Raw genomic sequence first — 14,767 nt, 5'->3', positions numbered from 1 at the left:
TACAGTACCTGACCCCCTCCCTGGTAGAATAATGCCAGCTTTCCTTCATGTCCAGCTGTGGTCTTGAACGCTGAGCAGTACAAACCCTGAGCCAGCTGCCTTTCATACTCTATCTGCTGTTCCTGCCCCTTTCATTCCTTTAATACCGCTAACACTCTTCCACTATGTTAAGTCTATAGATGTTAAGGCTTGTAACTTGCTTTGTAAAGCTTGTTTCCCCCTCTTCTTTGTGCTTCTCTTTCATCCCCCACAGCCTTCTCTCACCCTGTGGCTTTCTTTGGTTGAGTTATAATGTTGTCATGCAGCATGTACAGTACGTCTGCATCACGAGCATGTTATAGCTCCTCTTTATGCGTGTGCATCTGAAATATAACTACATTTATTCATTTCTGCCTCATCTTTTAAATTCTCAAGCACTCTAAAGGCTCTTTCAAGGGCTTAAACAGCTTGGGGAAAAAAACATCTTCTTAGTTTTTTCTGGCCATTATCAGTGACTGAAAACCACTTACTCAGAGGCTGGGAAATGAAATGTACAATCTACACACATATACGCACACATCGCTGCCTTTGTATTACCTAGTGCTCATTGCAGCCAGACAAACCCATCAAGCTTTATGAGCCTCTGAGGGCTACTGCTGCCACTAATTCATGGAGGCAGGCTATCGAGCGCATCCACCCAGCCCATCTCCACCGCTTCCATGAATATCTGAACAGGCTCCTCTACTGGTTTATGTCTCCTGTGAGATCAGCCTGTTGAATATAGGACATGCAGCTTTGATAAATGACGTGTCTGTTTTTTTTATGAAGGAACGGGTAGCGGTGGTGGTGGGGGGTAGCGTGATAATGGTGTGCTTAACGCAGGGAGAAATGGGCACCGACGTTTTCATTCAGGAGCCCTGCCTTGACTGATGTTCACTTTATGCTGGAAAAATGAGCAAAGTCAGATTTGATTCTTGCAGCACGACTTTGATTGATGGCCGTTTTGGGGGAGGGAAAGTAAGAAATGGGAAAGTTCTGAATTTGCTGTCAAGAATTTGGGTTCTGTGAAGTGCGCTGAGAGCATAATTGCGGTTAAAGGTAAAACAGTTGGTTTGATCGATGCAATGTCGAGGTCTGTCAAGGTTTTGGAAGGTAAGTTTTTACTTCGATTACTTTATTGAAGGCTGGGTACATTTCTGAACCCTTGGGCAGCATAACTGTGAATGTAATTATAAAATCACTGATGTCATGAAAGCAGGAAATTTGACCAGGACCTAAGTGCAAAACACAGAGAACGGCTTTTAAAAGGTTAAAGTCTGTGAAGAAGGTGAGGGAGGCTTGGCGAGAGAGAATAAGCCGGCGTGTCGTGCACAATCCACGTGAACTTTCGGTAAGTCGGCCAGTTGAGTGGCTAAGACAGGCTGGCAGAAGGGAGGAGCTGTGTGGATTCAGATGGGGTCAGGACGGCTGATGTTAGAGGCACAGGAGATAGCAGGAATAAACTAAGCAAATGAGCGGAGAGAGATGAGCAGAGAGAGAAGCGCAAACCTTGAGCCGGGCTGCTACTGCATAAGCAGGCAGAACAATCAGGAGTGGAGAACTGAAACGGAGTTTATATTCTGCAGATGGTCGATTGGATGTTAAACCGCAGGTGTGTCTGATGATTGCTGGCAAAGAGAAAGTAGGCCAGCCAACCCCAGTCCCACTATTCAGGGAAGGAGTTAGTGGGAAAAAATATATCGTGCATAAACTGTTTACAATGAATGGTTTGGCTAATATTTTACCTGCTAATGCGATTGCCTTCTGAAATCTTAGATATTAGTTAAGTGAGTACAATGTTATCATAAGAGACACAAGCCACTCTAAGATGGATAAAAATAAAATCAAGATGCAATACACTGTGACTTTCCATTAATACATGTGGATGTTCTGAGGTTTTTCTTGGTTCAAAGCTGGAAAATATAAATGTTTGAAACGTGCTTAGTGACCCATCCATCCACCCTGATGATGAATGCTTCTTTAGATAGTTTTGAGATAAAAGCAAACAAAACTTAAAATAATCATGTTAGAAAAATATTCTAAGCATATTTATATTGCGTATTCTGCATCTACATACCTATTTGGCCACAATTCTATGGCGTATACATGATGCGGTACTGAAATGGAATTACAGAGAAGCCCAGTTTGTAAGTCCTGATTCTCTCCAGAATGCTGGATGAGTTTATTTTGTCTCTTCTGCTTGACTGGCCTCTGATTAGAAGCCTTTTATTTATGAGCCAATGCAGTGCAGGCTGTGTCTCTGTATTTTTAACACAGGGTCATGTTGTGTTGTGTCTTGCTGCCGTCTCTCCTTTTCCACTCCCTCCTTATTCTCTCCCCTCCAAGTTTGCGTTTGATCCATCATCAGCTGTTATTTTAGAAATGTCTTATGCTGCTGAGAAAACAAACACAACACCCACAGAGACACGCACAAAACAGTACACTCAATCAGGACAGTAATATCCTACAAATCCAAGTTACAGCCCGACCACTGATAAAAGAACAAATCTTTCCAACGTCCATAAATCTTTTAGTTGCAATCTACACACTCTTTCGAATATAATAACTGCACTGGCAGAACCATTCCTCCACAACTTTGTGCTGCACAATGGCCAAGAGTCAGATTCAAGAGATTTAACTATTGGCCAAAAGTTGATTTTGAAAAGAAACGAAGTGTTCAGAAGTGTCTGGATGTGGCAGACAAGTGTCGTGCCAGTGGCTATAAAACGACTTATAAATCACTGATTCGGGGGGGAATTGCTACACATCACGTCTGTGAACTTCTTCTTAGACGTAAGTCACAGGGAATAATGACAGTCTGCCCCCTTCCTTGTTAAAGGATAACTCCTATGTTGGGACCTTTTCATAATCAAGTTTAATGAAGAACACTTAGCAAGAAATATTGCCTCAGTGAGCAGACTTTTAATTTCATTCATTCATCGATCATAGGGACAGCGTATGACACATTAGCTTCCTCCAAAATGTTGGCAGCGAGTAGAGAAAGACCCAGACAGTGAGTACTATTTAGGTGTACAGTGAGCAACCTTTGTAGTGTTAAACTTGCCTGACTCATTAAGACACAGCTGGAGGATTAAAGGACAGCAAAGGGAGATGAAACAGGCTGAAGTATTTGATGATTTAAAGCTTAGTCAGTAGACATATACCAATCATTAAAACCGCTGACAGGTGAAGTGACTAACACAGATTTGCTCATTAGAGTGGCACCTGTCAGTGGGGAGGATACATTAGGCAGCAAGTGAACAGACAGTTCTTGAAGTTTATGTGTTAGAAGCAGGAAAAATGAGAAGCATAAGCATCTAAAAGGCCAGATTGTGACGGCTTGATGACAGATCAAAGCATCTCCACAACAGCAGTTGCACTCGTTAGTACCTATAAAATGTGGTCAAAGGAAGGACGACTGGTGAACAACAGCGAGTTCATAAACACCTCAAACTAACTGGTGTGTGGGGAGTGAGGCCTGACTCAAGGGGTCTGATCCCATGGGAGAGCTTCTGAAAACCCGAATGCTGTTATCATAGAAAGATGTCAGACACACAGAGCGTTGCACCTTGTTGTTCATGGGGCTGTGTAGTTGCAGACAAGTAAGACTGCCCGTTTACTGCAGATTGCACCTTTAATGAGTACATAAGCATCAGAACTGTATCATGGAGCAACGGAGGACAGTGGCCTGGTCTGACGAATCAGTTCTCTTTTACATCATGTGGACAGCTGAATGTGCTTGTGTTGTTTACTTGGGGAAGAGATAGCAGCCAGATGCTCTGTGGGAAGAAGGCAAACCAGCGGAGGCAGTGTGATGCTCTGAGCAATGTTCTGCTGGGAAGTCTATGGACACCGGCATTAATGTGAATGTTACTTTGACACCTATCTAAACATTGCTGCAGAGCATGTACGATACTTAATGGTAGCACGATTAAAAAATGGCCCTGGCCTTTTTGAGCAGGAAGGGCAACCATTGTTCAGACAAAGAGTTTAAGGCTTTGAATTCACCCCAAATTCCTTCGATCTCAATCCGATTGAGTATCATAGATGTGCAAAAAAAAAAAAAAGTTGAATTTGGAGGCTCCACCTCCCAACTTCCAGGGCTTAAAGGATTTGCTGTTAACATCGTGACATCCAACAACACAGGACACCTTTAGATTCTGTGAAGGCCTTAATGGGCAGAGCTCTTGACAGCAAGACGGCAGTCTATACAGTATTAGGCAGCTGATTTTATGGTTGTGGCTAATAAGTGTAGTTTCCTCGTTCACTGAAATGGGCATGAATGAGCATAGTTGGGCCAAACTTGAACTTTCAATTTATGACTTCCCACTAGCCTTTGATGATTTACCTTTAACTGGTATGAAATGATAGGAGAGACTCAGGCCATGGCATGCAATGAGGATTAGAACGTGGGATGCTGTGGTCTATAGTCAGTGCCCAGCCTCTAGACGAGCATGGCAAAGCTGCATTGTTTGTTATGTCGTATCTGGTTGAACACTCAGTTCTGGTTGGTGAAGGGGGTCGACGAGTTGTTCATAAAGGACAGCTACCCAGTAGTTCTGGTGTAACGGACTGTTTGCCATTCTAAATTAATGATGTGCTGCCTCAGTTTGTGTCCAAAGTGGGCAACTTGGCAGAGACCTCCACATCGCCCATTAGTACCTGATAAAGGACACCTCGCTGGAAATTATCCCGCTACTTATTGCGCACATTAAAGATGTGACATGTGTCGTCCGTTTTTTCTGTGCTGAATTTGTACATTTATTTTCTTTATACATTATCTCCAAATAGTGCTTATGACTCTTTTGCTGTAAATAACATTTATTAAAAATGCTATACCCATGAAAGGAGTCTGTAAATACTGGGAGTAGCGCTTTGTGTTCAATTTTTTTTTTCTTTTTCTTTTTTTTTTTAAATTCAATGGCTGTATAAACACTCTTCACTTTTTAAACTTTGCCACTTTAGTCCATAAGTGGCTGTCAGGATGCTGCTATGTATGTCTGGCATTTAAGGCTGTGTGAGCCCAAGATAAATCTCCCCAAGAGGCAATAAGGCACATCTTGATTGAGTGGATAAGGGTGTGACTTCACATACAGCTGCTCTGTAGTGTAGCGGTGGCCAACTGCCATCATCAGCAGGATTTCAGTCCCAGTAACCTCTTGATTACACTGATGAACTTTTTGCTCTGTTTGAAGGAAGCTCCATCTCTGTTTTGGAATAAAAGCCTTGTCACCACTGGCCTTCCAAAGCACATGACTGAGGCATGATTTAATTCCGATGTGGGACTTATTAAGAAACTTCTTACCTTGAGTTATTGCACATTTATTGATTTTTTTTTTTCTTGTGCAATGCTTTTTATCTACTGAAAGTAAACAGAATCTTTGTTTGAATCAACTAAGATCAATAGCATTTTGTAAATCTGCTTAAAGGTGTTGGCATTTTCATTGCCATTGGGCTGTTTGAGTAATTCTGCTATCATCCGGTTCTTCCCTTTTTGAGATACCAGGAACAAAGATAGTGTAATCACAACATCCTTTACCTTTCACAACTATTTTAAAGTCCATTTTCCACAACTTGGGCCTGTGTTTTTAATACATTTTGATCTGAAGTCTGAGCAAAAAGCAATTACAGGAATACAATCTCACTGCAGCAAGAAAGCGCTCTTCCTTTTCACAGCATGAATACCTTGACAAAGATTTATCACAGGATAGTCTCTGTGAGGATCTCCCAACATGAACATGACCAAACTGCAGGCTTCTTTTATAAATTAGGTTCTGCTCAACTTTTTCATTGTAACAATCTTGGCACTCAATTAAAGTTATTTATATTGCTAAGAAAAAAACCCTAATCTTCACAACTCTTTAGTTCAGGACTGTCACAAACAACTCGTCTGATGAAGAACTCCCATATGCAATTTTCAATCTAAAAAATTCTTTTCAGTGTCCTAAATTATTTGTTCTCATTATAATGGAAAGGCCTTGCTTGAAATGTTGCCTTGTTAGTGGTTTTCAAATGTGTTCGGAGACTCTCTGAGCAAATGTTTGTTAAGAACTTGAGCAGTCAGAGAAAGACTAAATGCAACTTTGAACAGAAATCCTGGATCTCCTTAAATTTCGACATTGGCAACCTTAGGATCCATTTTGAAATAGCGCTGTTGACTTGGAGGTCATCTGAGTACTGCTTTGGGATATGGAAACATTATGAAATATGTAGTGAGCAATATCTCACTCACATGTGCTGCCATATTAAACGCTTCTGCTTGAAACTTGCACTCGCAGTCTGAGCAGTGCTGTTCCACCATGTTCACTGCTGCATAGTACACTTAGACTCTTAAAATAATATGTGATGACATGTGATTGGTCATGCCAACTGTGTGATAATTTAAAAGAAAAACATCTCAATATAAAGGCCTATAGCCAGCGTTGGTGGTATTGTGTAGAGCCAAGCATTAAAAGCAGTCTTTTGCAAATATTTTGGTGATCCAAAATTGATCCTCGGACACTCTGATATGAAAAAAAACAACATGATACCGATTTTATATTCAGTTTACTGTTGATGATCACATATGTGCAGAGAGCTGATAATGATCCGGCTGTAGAAGTTATCTAACATAGGCAAGGATCACGATGACTGATTATATTGTCAAATCTGGTGAAAGTGAAACAGAACAGTTGGGTTGACTGCTTAACATTACTAAAATGTAGTCAAGTTTACCCAATTTTACAAAGTTATTTTTATTTAAAAAGGCAAAGGGAAACTGAGTTGTCCTTCCTCAGTTTTTTACAACTTGAGTAACACAAGCTTGTCTCACCTCAATAATTGTTGTTCAGGAATTTAGAAAACTGCTTTTGTTAAATAAAAGTAAGCCCTGTAAAGACTGATTAGTCCACAGGGTTATTTTTTATTTTAAAGTGGTAAATGGTTGAATTGTTTTTTGCTTTAACTTGTTATTCTGAAGTAAATGTTGATTGCACAGTTTAATGGCTATAGAATAATGACTCCATCTGCATTTAGATTGGCTCCCTATAGGCCTCGCTTTCACTCTGCAGATCTGTCAGCCAATGGGTTGGAAATCACCCAGGAAATAAAGATTTGATTTACAGCACAAAAGAACAACTAGAGGAACTGTGGAAACTCTGCAACAGTTCTTGCTTTTTGAAGGAGGCAAGGAAGGTAAAGAAGGAGAGTGTGAGAAACTAGATCAGTAACAACGCGCTTTCTTGTTAATACAGCTGGGTGTAACACTCCTCTTTGATAACAGCACTGACATCTGAATTTGAATCGGGGACTCTTATGGTTGTTTCTTGCTTTGGACACTATCCAGGCTGTTACGTTTCTAACATCACCATAAGAAGCCAGAAAATAAATCAGGATCTTCTGTCTTCTCTCTTATTACCTAGGTAGTGTTAACCTTAAGGCTCTGAGGAAAAGGGAAATCAGTCTGGCCTTTCTCAATGTTAATACCACATGTAAACACGAAGAGGATAATGATGGGAAGTTGCCTGTTTAACAATATAACATTCTGTAAGACAAGGCCAGTGTTGGTGGAAACAAATGAAATCACACAATCACAAAACTGAGATAAAGAGCATATATGAGTTCAAGCATAAAGCAAACACCTTGCTGGTTTTCAGCGTCGCCCATGACAGTGCTACCTTTCAGTATGATACCAACACCGAGATGGTTCGACGTGCAGGACATCTGGATCCAGCTGCTGACTGTCTTCAGGTATAGTCTAGCAGTCAGTACCCAACTGGAGCCTGTGTGAAGTCTGGGATGGAATGTGATGGATGAAATAGTGGCCTGATCAAATGAAGCTGTGATTAAATCATTGGTGACAAGTTGAACAACTTAACTAGAAACTCAGAAAAAAAGTTTAGCCCAGTTCAGTTTCTGGAAACATCTTCTGTATTGCATATAGTTTTATAGCTCACTCATACAAATTATGTACTTGCTCAAATTGCAGGAGTTCACTCAACTGGAGAAAAAGAGATCTAAATAAAGCCGAGAAATGCATTTTAAGTAATCTTACCTTTTAGAGTGTAAATACAACTGAGCTGTGTTTTATTTGAACAATGAAAATGTTCATATGTTAGACATAGCGGCCCAATAAAACAAAAATGATGTGAATGGAGACATTTTGTTTGGCTCTGCGCTCTGTAGTTTAACGTTTTATTGGGATGAACAGCAGGATATGTGCTTTTTTTTTCTTCATTTTGTTTTACGAGGAACAGTTTCTGAACTGTCCTCAGTCCAAGAAGACATTTTTCACTGTAAACAGCAACAAGTGGTATTCCCCTGAAGCAGGAAGTACATGCAAAAATTAGGGGTCCTGAGAAGAGAAGTGAGCGTCAACTGACTAAGCAATAATTGCAGCCTGATAACGGACATGATCACGTTTCCTCTGTTCCCACTGTCTCTTATCTTTTTCTCCAAATCGGTCTCCAGTCATTATCTTAGTTCTGTTGAAATTCTTTCCCCACGTCTCATCCTTTTCCTCAGTATATCTCCAGTTTTTCTGTCACTCTTCCTGCCCAAAGTAATTTTTTAAACCATCCCATTTTCATCCATTTATTCATCCTCATCCAGCCCTCCTGCTGTCTCTTGCCTCACCAAGCCTTTTCTGTCCCCAGCCTTTCCTTCTTCCCTCCAACCATCCACATGACTATTTATGAGTGCTGTATTCCTCGCTGTGGGGCCCGGTGCAAAGTGAAAGCAACGAGGAACATCGAGGCTCTTCAGAAGCTTAGCGCTCTTTAGTGGGGGCCATCTATCACCCTGACAGACAACCTGACGCGGCACAAACACACTCCACACAGACTCTCTGCTCGCATTTATGTTGCTTGCATGTGTTCCCTGAAGATACACATCAGATTCACTCCACGCAAACTACAGACTTTTTGTTTATTCACAATGTATGTAGTGTGTGTGAACTATTACTGGGAAAGGGGATACATACATGTTTGTGTGTTGAGGCACAAGAGCAGCTCCCTGAGTGAATTCACATCTTCCTTTGACATTGACCAGAGGCAATAGAGCTAAAAGGCTATTACTAATTTGACTGGTTGAGGAAGAGACACACATCAGAGCTTTGACATGGAGTTACTGAGGTTGCAGCAGCTTTTTAAACGTAATACTAAAATTACAAACTTATGCAGTTGGTATTAAGGTGAATTTCTGATAAAAAGAAACAATGTCATAGTATTATACGGGCCTAGCAATAATAGACCTTAGTAGTAAAAAAATCACTTTTTAATAAGACAATAACTATAGTTGTAAGTGACCTGTTTTTTGGTGTTGCGTTCTCATGGGAGTAGTGTTTTTTTTTCTTCTGTCTTTTCTACTGGTTATGTTGTAAGGGCTTGTTGTGTTACTTCTATTTTATTTTGAAAGTGCGCCTCTTATTTTGAAGCTGACACATAAGCGGAACATGGCTTAATGGATGACTTCAAACAGGTGAATGTGTTTTCTAGAAGGCAAATATGGTTGACTTTATTGTTTAGCACCAGGCTATAAACGTCCAAAAAAGGTTAGTCAGTGTTTAATTTGACACAATAACTGATAATAAATAACTTTACAGCCCGTTTAAATAGATTATCGGGTTGGACAGCGCTGCTAGCTTAAACTGCTGTAACGCTGGTGCTATATCAGCTAATTGCGCAAGTAATATTTGTAATTTATTCATAAAATAATAGTTTTTAAAAAAGCCTCTTGAAACGACGTTTTATTCAGACATTTTTTTTGTCGAAAAAGCACAGGTGGTACGGAAGCCGAGAGCGGTCGTTTTCCGCTACTGTTCTTTCTTCGCCGTTTTCTCGAGATAACGAGTTAATTTTCTCGTTATCTCGAGATAACAAAACTCGTTTTCTCGTGACCGGGCACGAGCGCTTCATTGTAAGTCGGTCAGCTGTTCTCATGACACGTCATGTCGGAGTTCCCGGTCAGCTGTCTGTATAAGATACGTCACACCAGGAAGTCTGACAACTTGTGATGAAAGCTGAAGTGACAGCCCAAACTGTCAACGGGATCATTATCTCGTTATCGAGAAAACGGCGTTTAAAAAATGTGCGGCCATGACCGCTCTCGGCTTCAGGCGGTACTAGTATCTTTAATATTTAATTATAGTAAATAACAATAATACATTTTGTTTGTATTTTCAGAAACTCAAAGACGCTTTACAGGATAAGAACAATAACAGCGAAGTTAATATAAAAGTAGGTAATGGCTCCGTTCCATTAAGAAATACCAGCAAGTCACACAATAAGCCAACATGCAGACGCTGGACTTGCTAAAGCTAATTGGAATCCTGCAGCTGTTGAGCTTCGTCTGCCTATCAAGTCTTTATAATTTTTTATTTATTTATTTATTTTTAAATCACCACTTCATGCTAGTAAGATTTCAACTCTAATTTCAGTACAAGACTTTTCTTCTTGAAGTATTTTTCTCCTAACTGTAGTCCAAATACTTAAAAACATTTTTTTTTTTTTTTCACAAGTTCGGTTGAAATTTACTTTCATACAAGGTTTACATCGACTAGTTTTGCCTTCTTTGGCTTCTGTCTTGATTGTAGTTTAGAATATAGAGATGCTAAGTCTTCACACTATCAGTAGCCGTGTTTCCATAATGTGTATGAATGTGCATATTGACGTATGACATCAGCAGCAAACATTTTACTCACGTGACTGATCAGCTGTTTCTGTGTCTTTGGTTGCCTTCGCCTCCAGACAGCATAAAATATGTGGAATAGCAGCTGAAGTGAAAAAATAATGACAACTTGTCCAGGTGAAAGCAATTCCTGACAACTTCCTTCATTTTTGCGCTTGTAGATGGCTAAAATTTAGTTTGTTTCCTCTTTTTTGAGTTGTTTTAGCAGTTGGCAAACAAGTGAGCTGCGTTCCAAGCTACATACATTTTTTTACTTTAAGTAATTATTGCAGCTGTGCTCGCAAAGTGTGAACTGTTTCATGAAGTCTGCATGCAATTATTAAACTACTTTGTCATAATAACGCACCTTAAACTTTGGCTGTCACCGTCTGCACTGCGAAATGAGCAGTCATCGGTCCGTGCACTCTCGGTGGTTCCAGCTTGTTTATATTCACGCAAGATGTATGTGATGTAACTGCACAGAGGATTGTGGAGCAGAGTCCAAATTTGATTGTTTCAGTAAAATATTCTTCGTCACGGATGATGAAATGTTCTCTTGGTGTCATAGCATCAGCCTCTTGCAAAATCAGCTTTAGAGAATAATAATAATAATACTAATAATAATAATAATGTTTTACCAAGCTAGAAGGTCACCTGTTCACATCACTGTGAGGACACCTGGGATCTTTCTGCGTGGAGTTTGCATGTTCTCCCCATGCAGCGTGGGTTCTCTCCGGGTTCTCCAGCTTCCTTCCACAGTCCAAAAACATGTTGAGGCTAATTAGTGATTCTAAATTGTCCGTAGGTGTGAATGTGAGTGTGCTTGGTTGTCTCTAAGTGTAGCCCTGTGATAGACTGGTGACCTGTCCAGGGTGTCCCCTGCCTTCACCTTAAGTCAGCTGTGACCCTTGTAAGGATTAAGTAGTGGGCAGATATTGGATGGATGGATGGATAGATGGATGGATGGATGGCTGTTTTACCACTTACGATGTTAAACAATTGAGAGGACTAATCCTTATGCAATTGTATCATTTAAACAGGGGTTAACACCAATTACACATTCCTCTTCTGTATTTGAACTTTTCACTGTTGCACGCAATAATTTGTTGATTTGTTCTGTTCGTGTGTTGCTGTGTTTGTGAAAACTGAAGTAATGTAAAAGAAACTTTCTTCACTCCACCCACAGGTCGTAAGTTTGTCATCGCCAATGCAAGAGTGGAGAACTGCGCCATCATCTTCTGCAATGACGGCTTCTGCCACATGTGTGGTTACTCGCGTGCTGAGATCATGCAGAAGCCATGCACATGCAACTTCCTCTATGGACCTGACACCAAGCGACTGGCGATCGCCCAGATGGCGCAGGCCCTGCTGGGGTCAGAGGAGAGGAAAGTGGAGATCGACCTTTACAAAAAAGACGGTAGGAAAAAAAAAAAAAAGAGCTTGTTCGTTGTGCTGATGTAGGCGAGGATATGCACACCTGCTTTTGGCCTGTTCATGTGGACATTAGGTGAATATGGGCGACGATTCTCTGGTGTGTAGATGGCACAGTTTCTTTGCATGTTTGGGAAGATACGTGTGTGTGTGTGTGCGTGCAAAGAGGTTAAGTTTATGGAGTCACAGAAATGTAACATAGAAACATAGAATTGTACTAGTGTAGTAAGTCGGTGTATGATCACTTTGCGTTTTGAGATGGAAGTCAGGTTCTTTGAGGAAAAAGAAGTCAGGACAGTATATGCCATGCCAGTTGTCTGTATTGGGGTTGTAAAAGTCCTGTGGAATGCGTTTGTGTGCATTTGAATGTATAGTTTTTATGTGTTTTGTATGATTTTGCCACAATAAGCTTCTTATTTAGCCTCAGTATTTGTTTTTGTGGTGCGTACAAAATAATTGGCACCCAACAGTTCCTGCGCCCATGTTGCAGTTTGTGTCTTTTGCAACTTCTTAGTGCCAGATTGTTATTTTTGATGAGCATAGAAGTTCAGAAAATGCAGGATGGTATATTTGGCCTGTTTCCAGATTGTAATTGAAGAAAACTAGTCTATAGCTGTAGCAGATTACGACTGAATGAGTTCAAAAAACAATGTGAATGACCATCTGCTCTTTCTCATGTCAGAACAGCTGTTTTCACGAAGTAGCAGCATTTTCAATTGACCTGACCTGAAATCCTGTTGACATAGTGTGTACTTTGAAGAGGGTAAATGGGGGAGACCCTTGGAGAATTTTCTCGTGTGACAAGAGTGCATTTATGTCTAGACAAATGCCAACTGGATCAGGACAAGGTAAGAGGACGCTAGTTGCAGCCATGATAGACGGCTTCCATGGCGATAAAGAGCTGCTATGGTAATAAAGTCAGCAACTCCCTGGGCTATGGCCAGAGCATCTGCTGGACATTTTCCACCTGTAGACAGACACCAGAGCAGATGGAGGGAAAGAAGGGGGGGAAGAAAAGGGCTTGAAGCAAACTGAGAGGAAAAAAAAAAAAGGGGGCAAGACTATGAAGAAGCAGGTAAACAGCACAACTCTGAAAAGTGAGGAACAACTACTGGGTGAGAGGTGAGAAAAACGAAGTAAGAGGATGTGAGAGTGTGTTTCTCATGTAATCTTAAAGTGAGGAAGAATGTATGAGAGAGAGAGAGAGAGAGAGAGAGAGAGACGCAGAGTGATGGCGCCAGCTGTCCGCTCTCTAGTGATGCTTGTGAGCAGTTGTCTGCCAACTCAGCCCTCCCCTCTGTACATTTCACTTTCCACTGTTTATACTGGAGATGTAGAGACACACAAACACTGCCGACCTGCGATACAAAAGTGCCTTGTAAAATACTGCAACCCTGTATATAGAATTACAGAGGTGTTGTCATTGCTGTCACACTGGCTGTGTCAGCTAGAGTCTACCATGGTAACAACACACAGTTAAAAGCTTTGGAATCAACAGCATTGCTCTTGTGCCAGCGGGTAACTGTAAAGCATCGACAGGGGTGTAGGTTAAATGTGCCCTGCTATTGTAGCCATAAAAAACCTGATCATATTAACTAAAATGTAAAACTATTGTAAGCAGCAGAATGTCAGTGAAGTGTGGATGAACCTGGCAAAGAAAATCCCTCTACATCCACAAACAATGCAACCCTTTTACCCCTCATATTTCACTCCTATGCAACTACATTCTTGTTTATGGTGTGAAAGAAACACATGTTCTTATCGGTGACATAGTAAGAAAGAGCTGCAGAGTGTGTTTAAGGAAGGGACGATGGAAGCATGAGTCAGCAACAGGGCTTTAACCCAGGAGATGGGAGGTTCACGTTCTATGTGGAACCCTTAATTTATAGACTTCATTTCTTTACTTTTGTTTTCACTCACTTTCCAACACTTCCTATCTGATGTGCCTCATCTGATATATAATCTGTTGGCTGACAAGGAGCGACAGTAAAACAATAAAATTAATGGCAAATATGTGTTGATTCAGGATGAATTTGGCAGACAATACTTTTCCCTCAAAATGTAATGGAGAATGCAGTTAGCTATATAGGAACGTATTTGTTGGAAGACAAAGCCAACTCAAGAGTATCACAAAGGCAGCAGGCCATGGCGCAGGGGAAACCTAGTTCTGTGATCCACATGGATTTATATCAGACAGGTGAGCAATAACTCACAGTGAGGTGTGTAAAATGGAATTTCAGAAATAGCACAGATGACATGAAGTAAGTGATTTTTCCTTCTGGAAGTCTGTTGGTTACCTGTAACATCAGGACATTGTCATGATGATGTTATCCTACTTACCATGGCCACATAACGTAGCATACATGATTACTAGTGCTGATCATCTGCTATGTGTTGTTCAAGCAAACCGAAATATTGAAATGTTTAACCTCAGAAGAAAAGCAGCACCTTCTAACATTTGAGAGCCTGAAAGCATCAAATGTTAAGAATTTTTGTTTTAAAATTGTCTGAAGTGATGACTTGATTATCTAAATCCTTGACCTAAATAATTACTTGATTAATTGACTTGTCATTGCAACTCTAGTTGTTAGATTATTGTCATACAATAATTTAACTGTCATAGAGTTTAACACACACATGTTTTGTTAACCTGTAGTTTAATATGAGTGTTTGA

The 14,767-nt window shown here is 40.5% G+C and overlaps 1 protein-coding gene across 1 annotated transcript in view; it reads left to right on the top strand.

Annotated features, from left to right (window-relative positions):
* LOC103366703 (potassium voltage-gated channel subfamily H member 2-like) overlaps positions 1 to 12,079 on the top strand; it is a gene marked incomplete at its 3' end in the record, with an annotated part of 42,684 nt that extends 30,605 nt beyond the window's left edge. The window contains exon 2 of the mRNA XM_008294492.1: positions 11,849 to 12,079. Within this exon, the coding sequence (XP_008292714.1) occupies positions 11,849 to 12,079 (231 nt within the window). The remainder of the gene's footprint in view (positions 1 to 11,848) is intronic.
* Between the last annotated feature and the right edge of the window lie 2,688 nt (positions 12,080 to 14,767).

This window comes from Stegastes partitus, unplaced genomic scaffold (genome assembly GCF_000690725.1).
Source record: "Stegastes partitus isolate 25-593 unplaced genomic scaffold, Stegastes_partitus-1.0.2 Scaffold967, whole genome shotgun sequence".
Lineage (NCBI taxonomy): Eukaryota > Metazoa > Chordata > Actinopteri > Pomacentridae > Stegastes > Stegastes partitus.
Note: the sequence above shows the minus strand (reverse complement) of the source record. Positions and strands in the feature narration are given on the sequence as shown.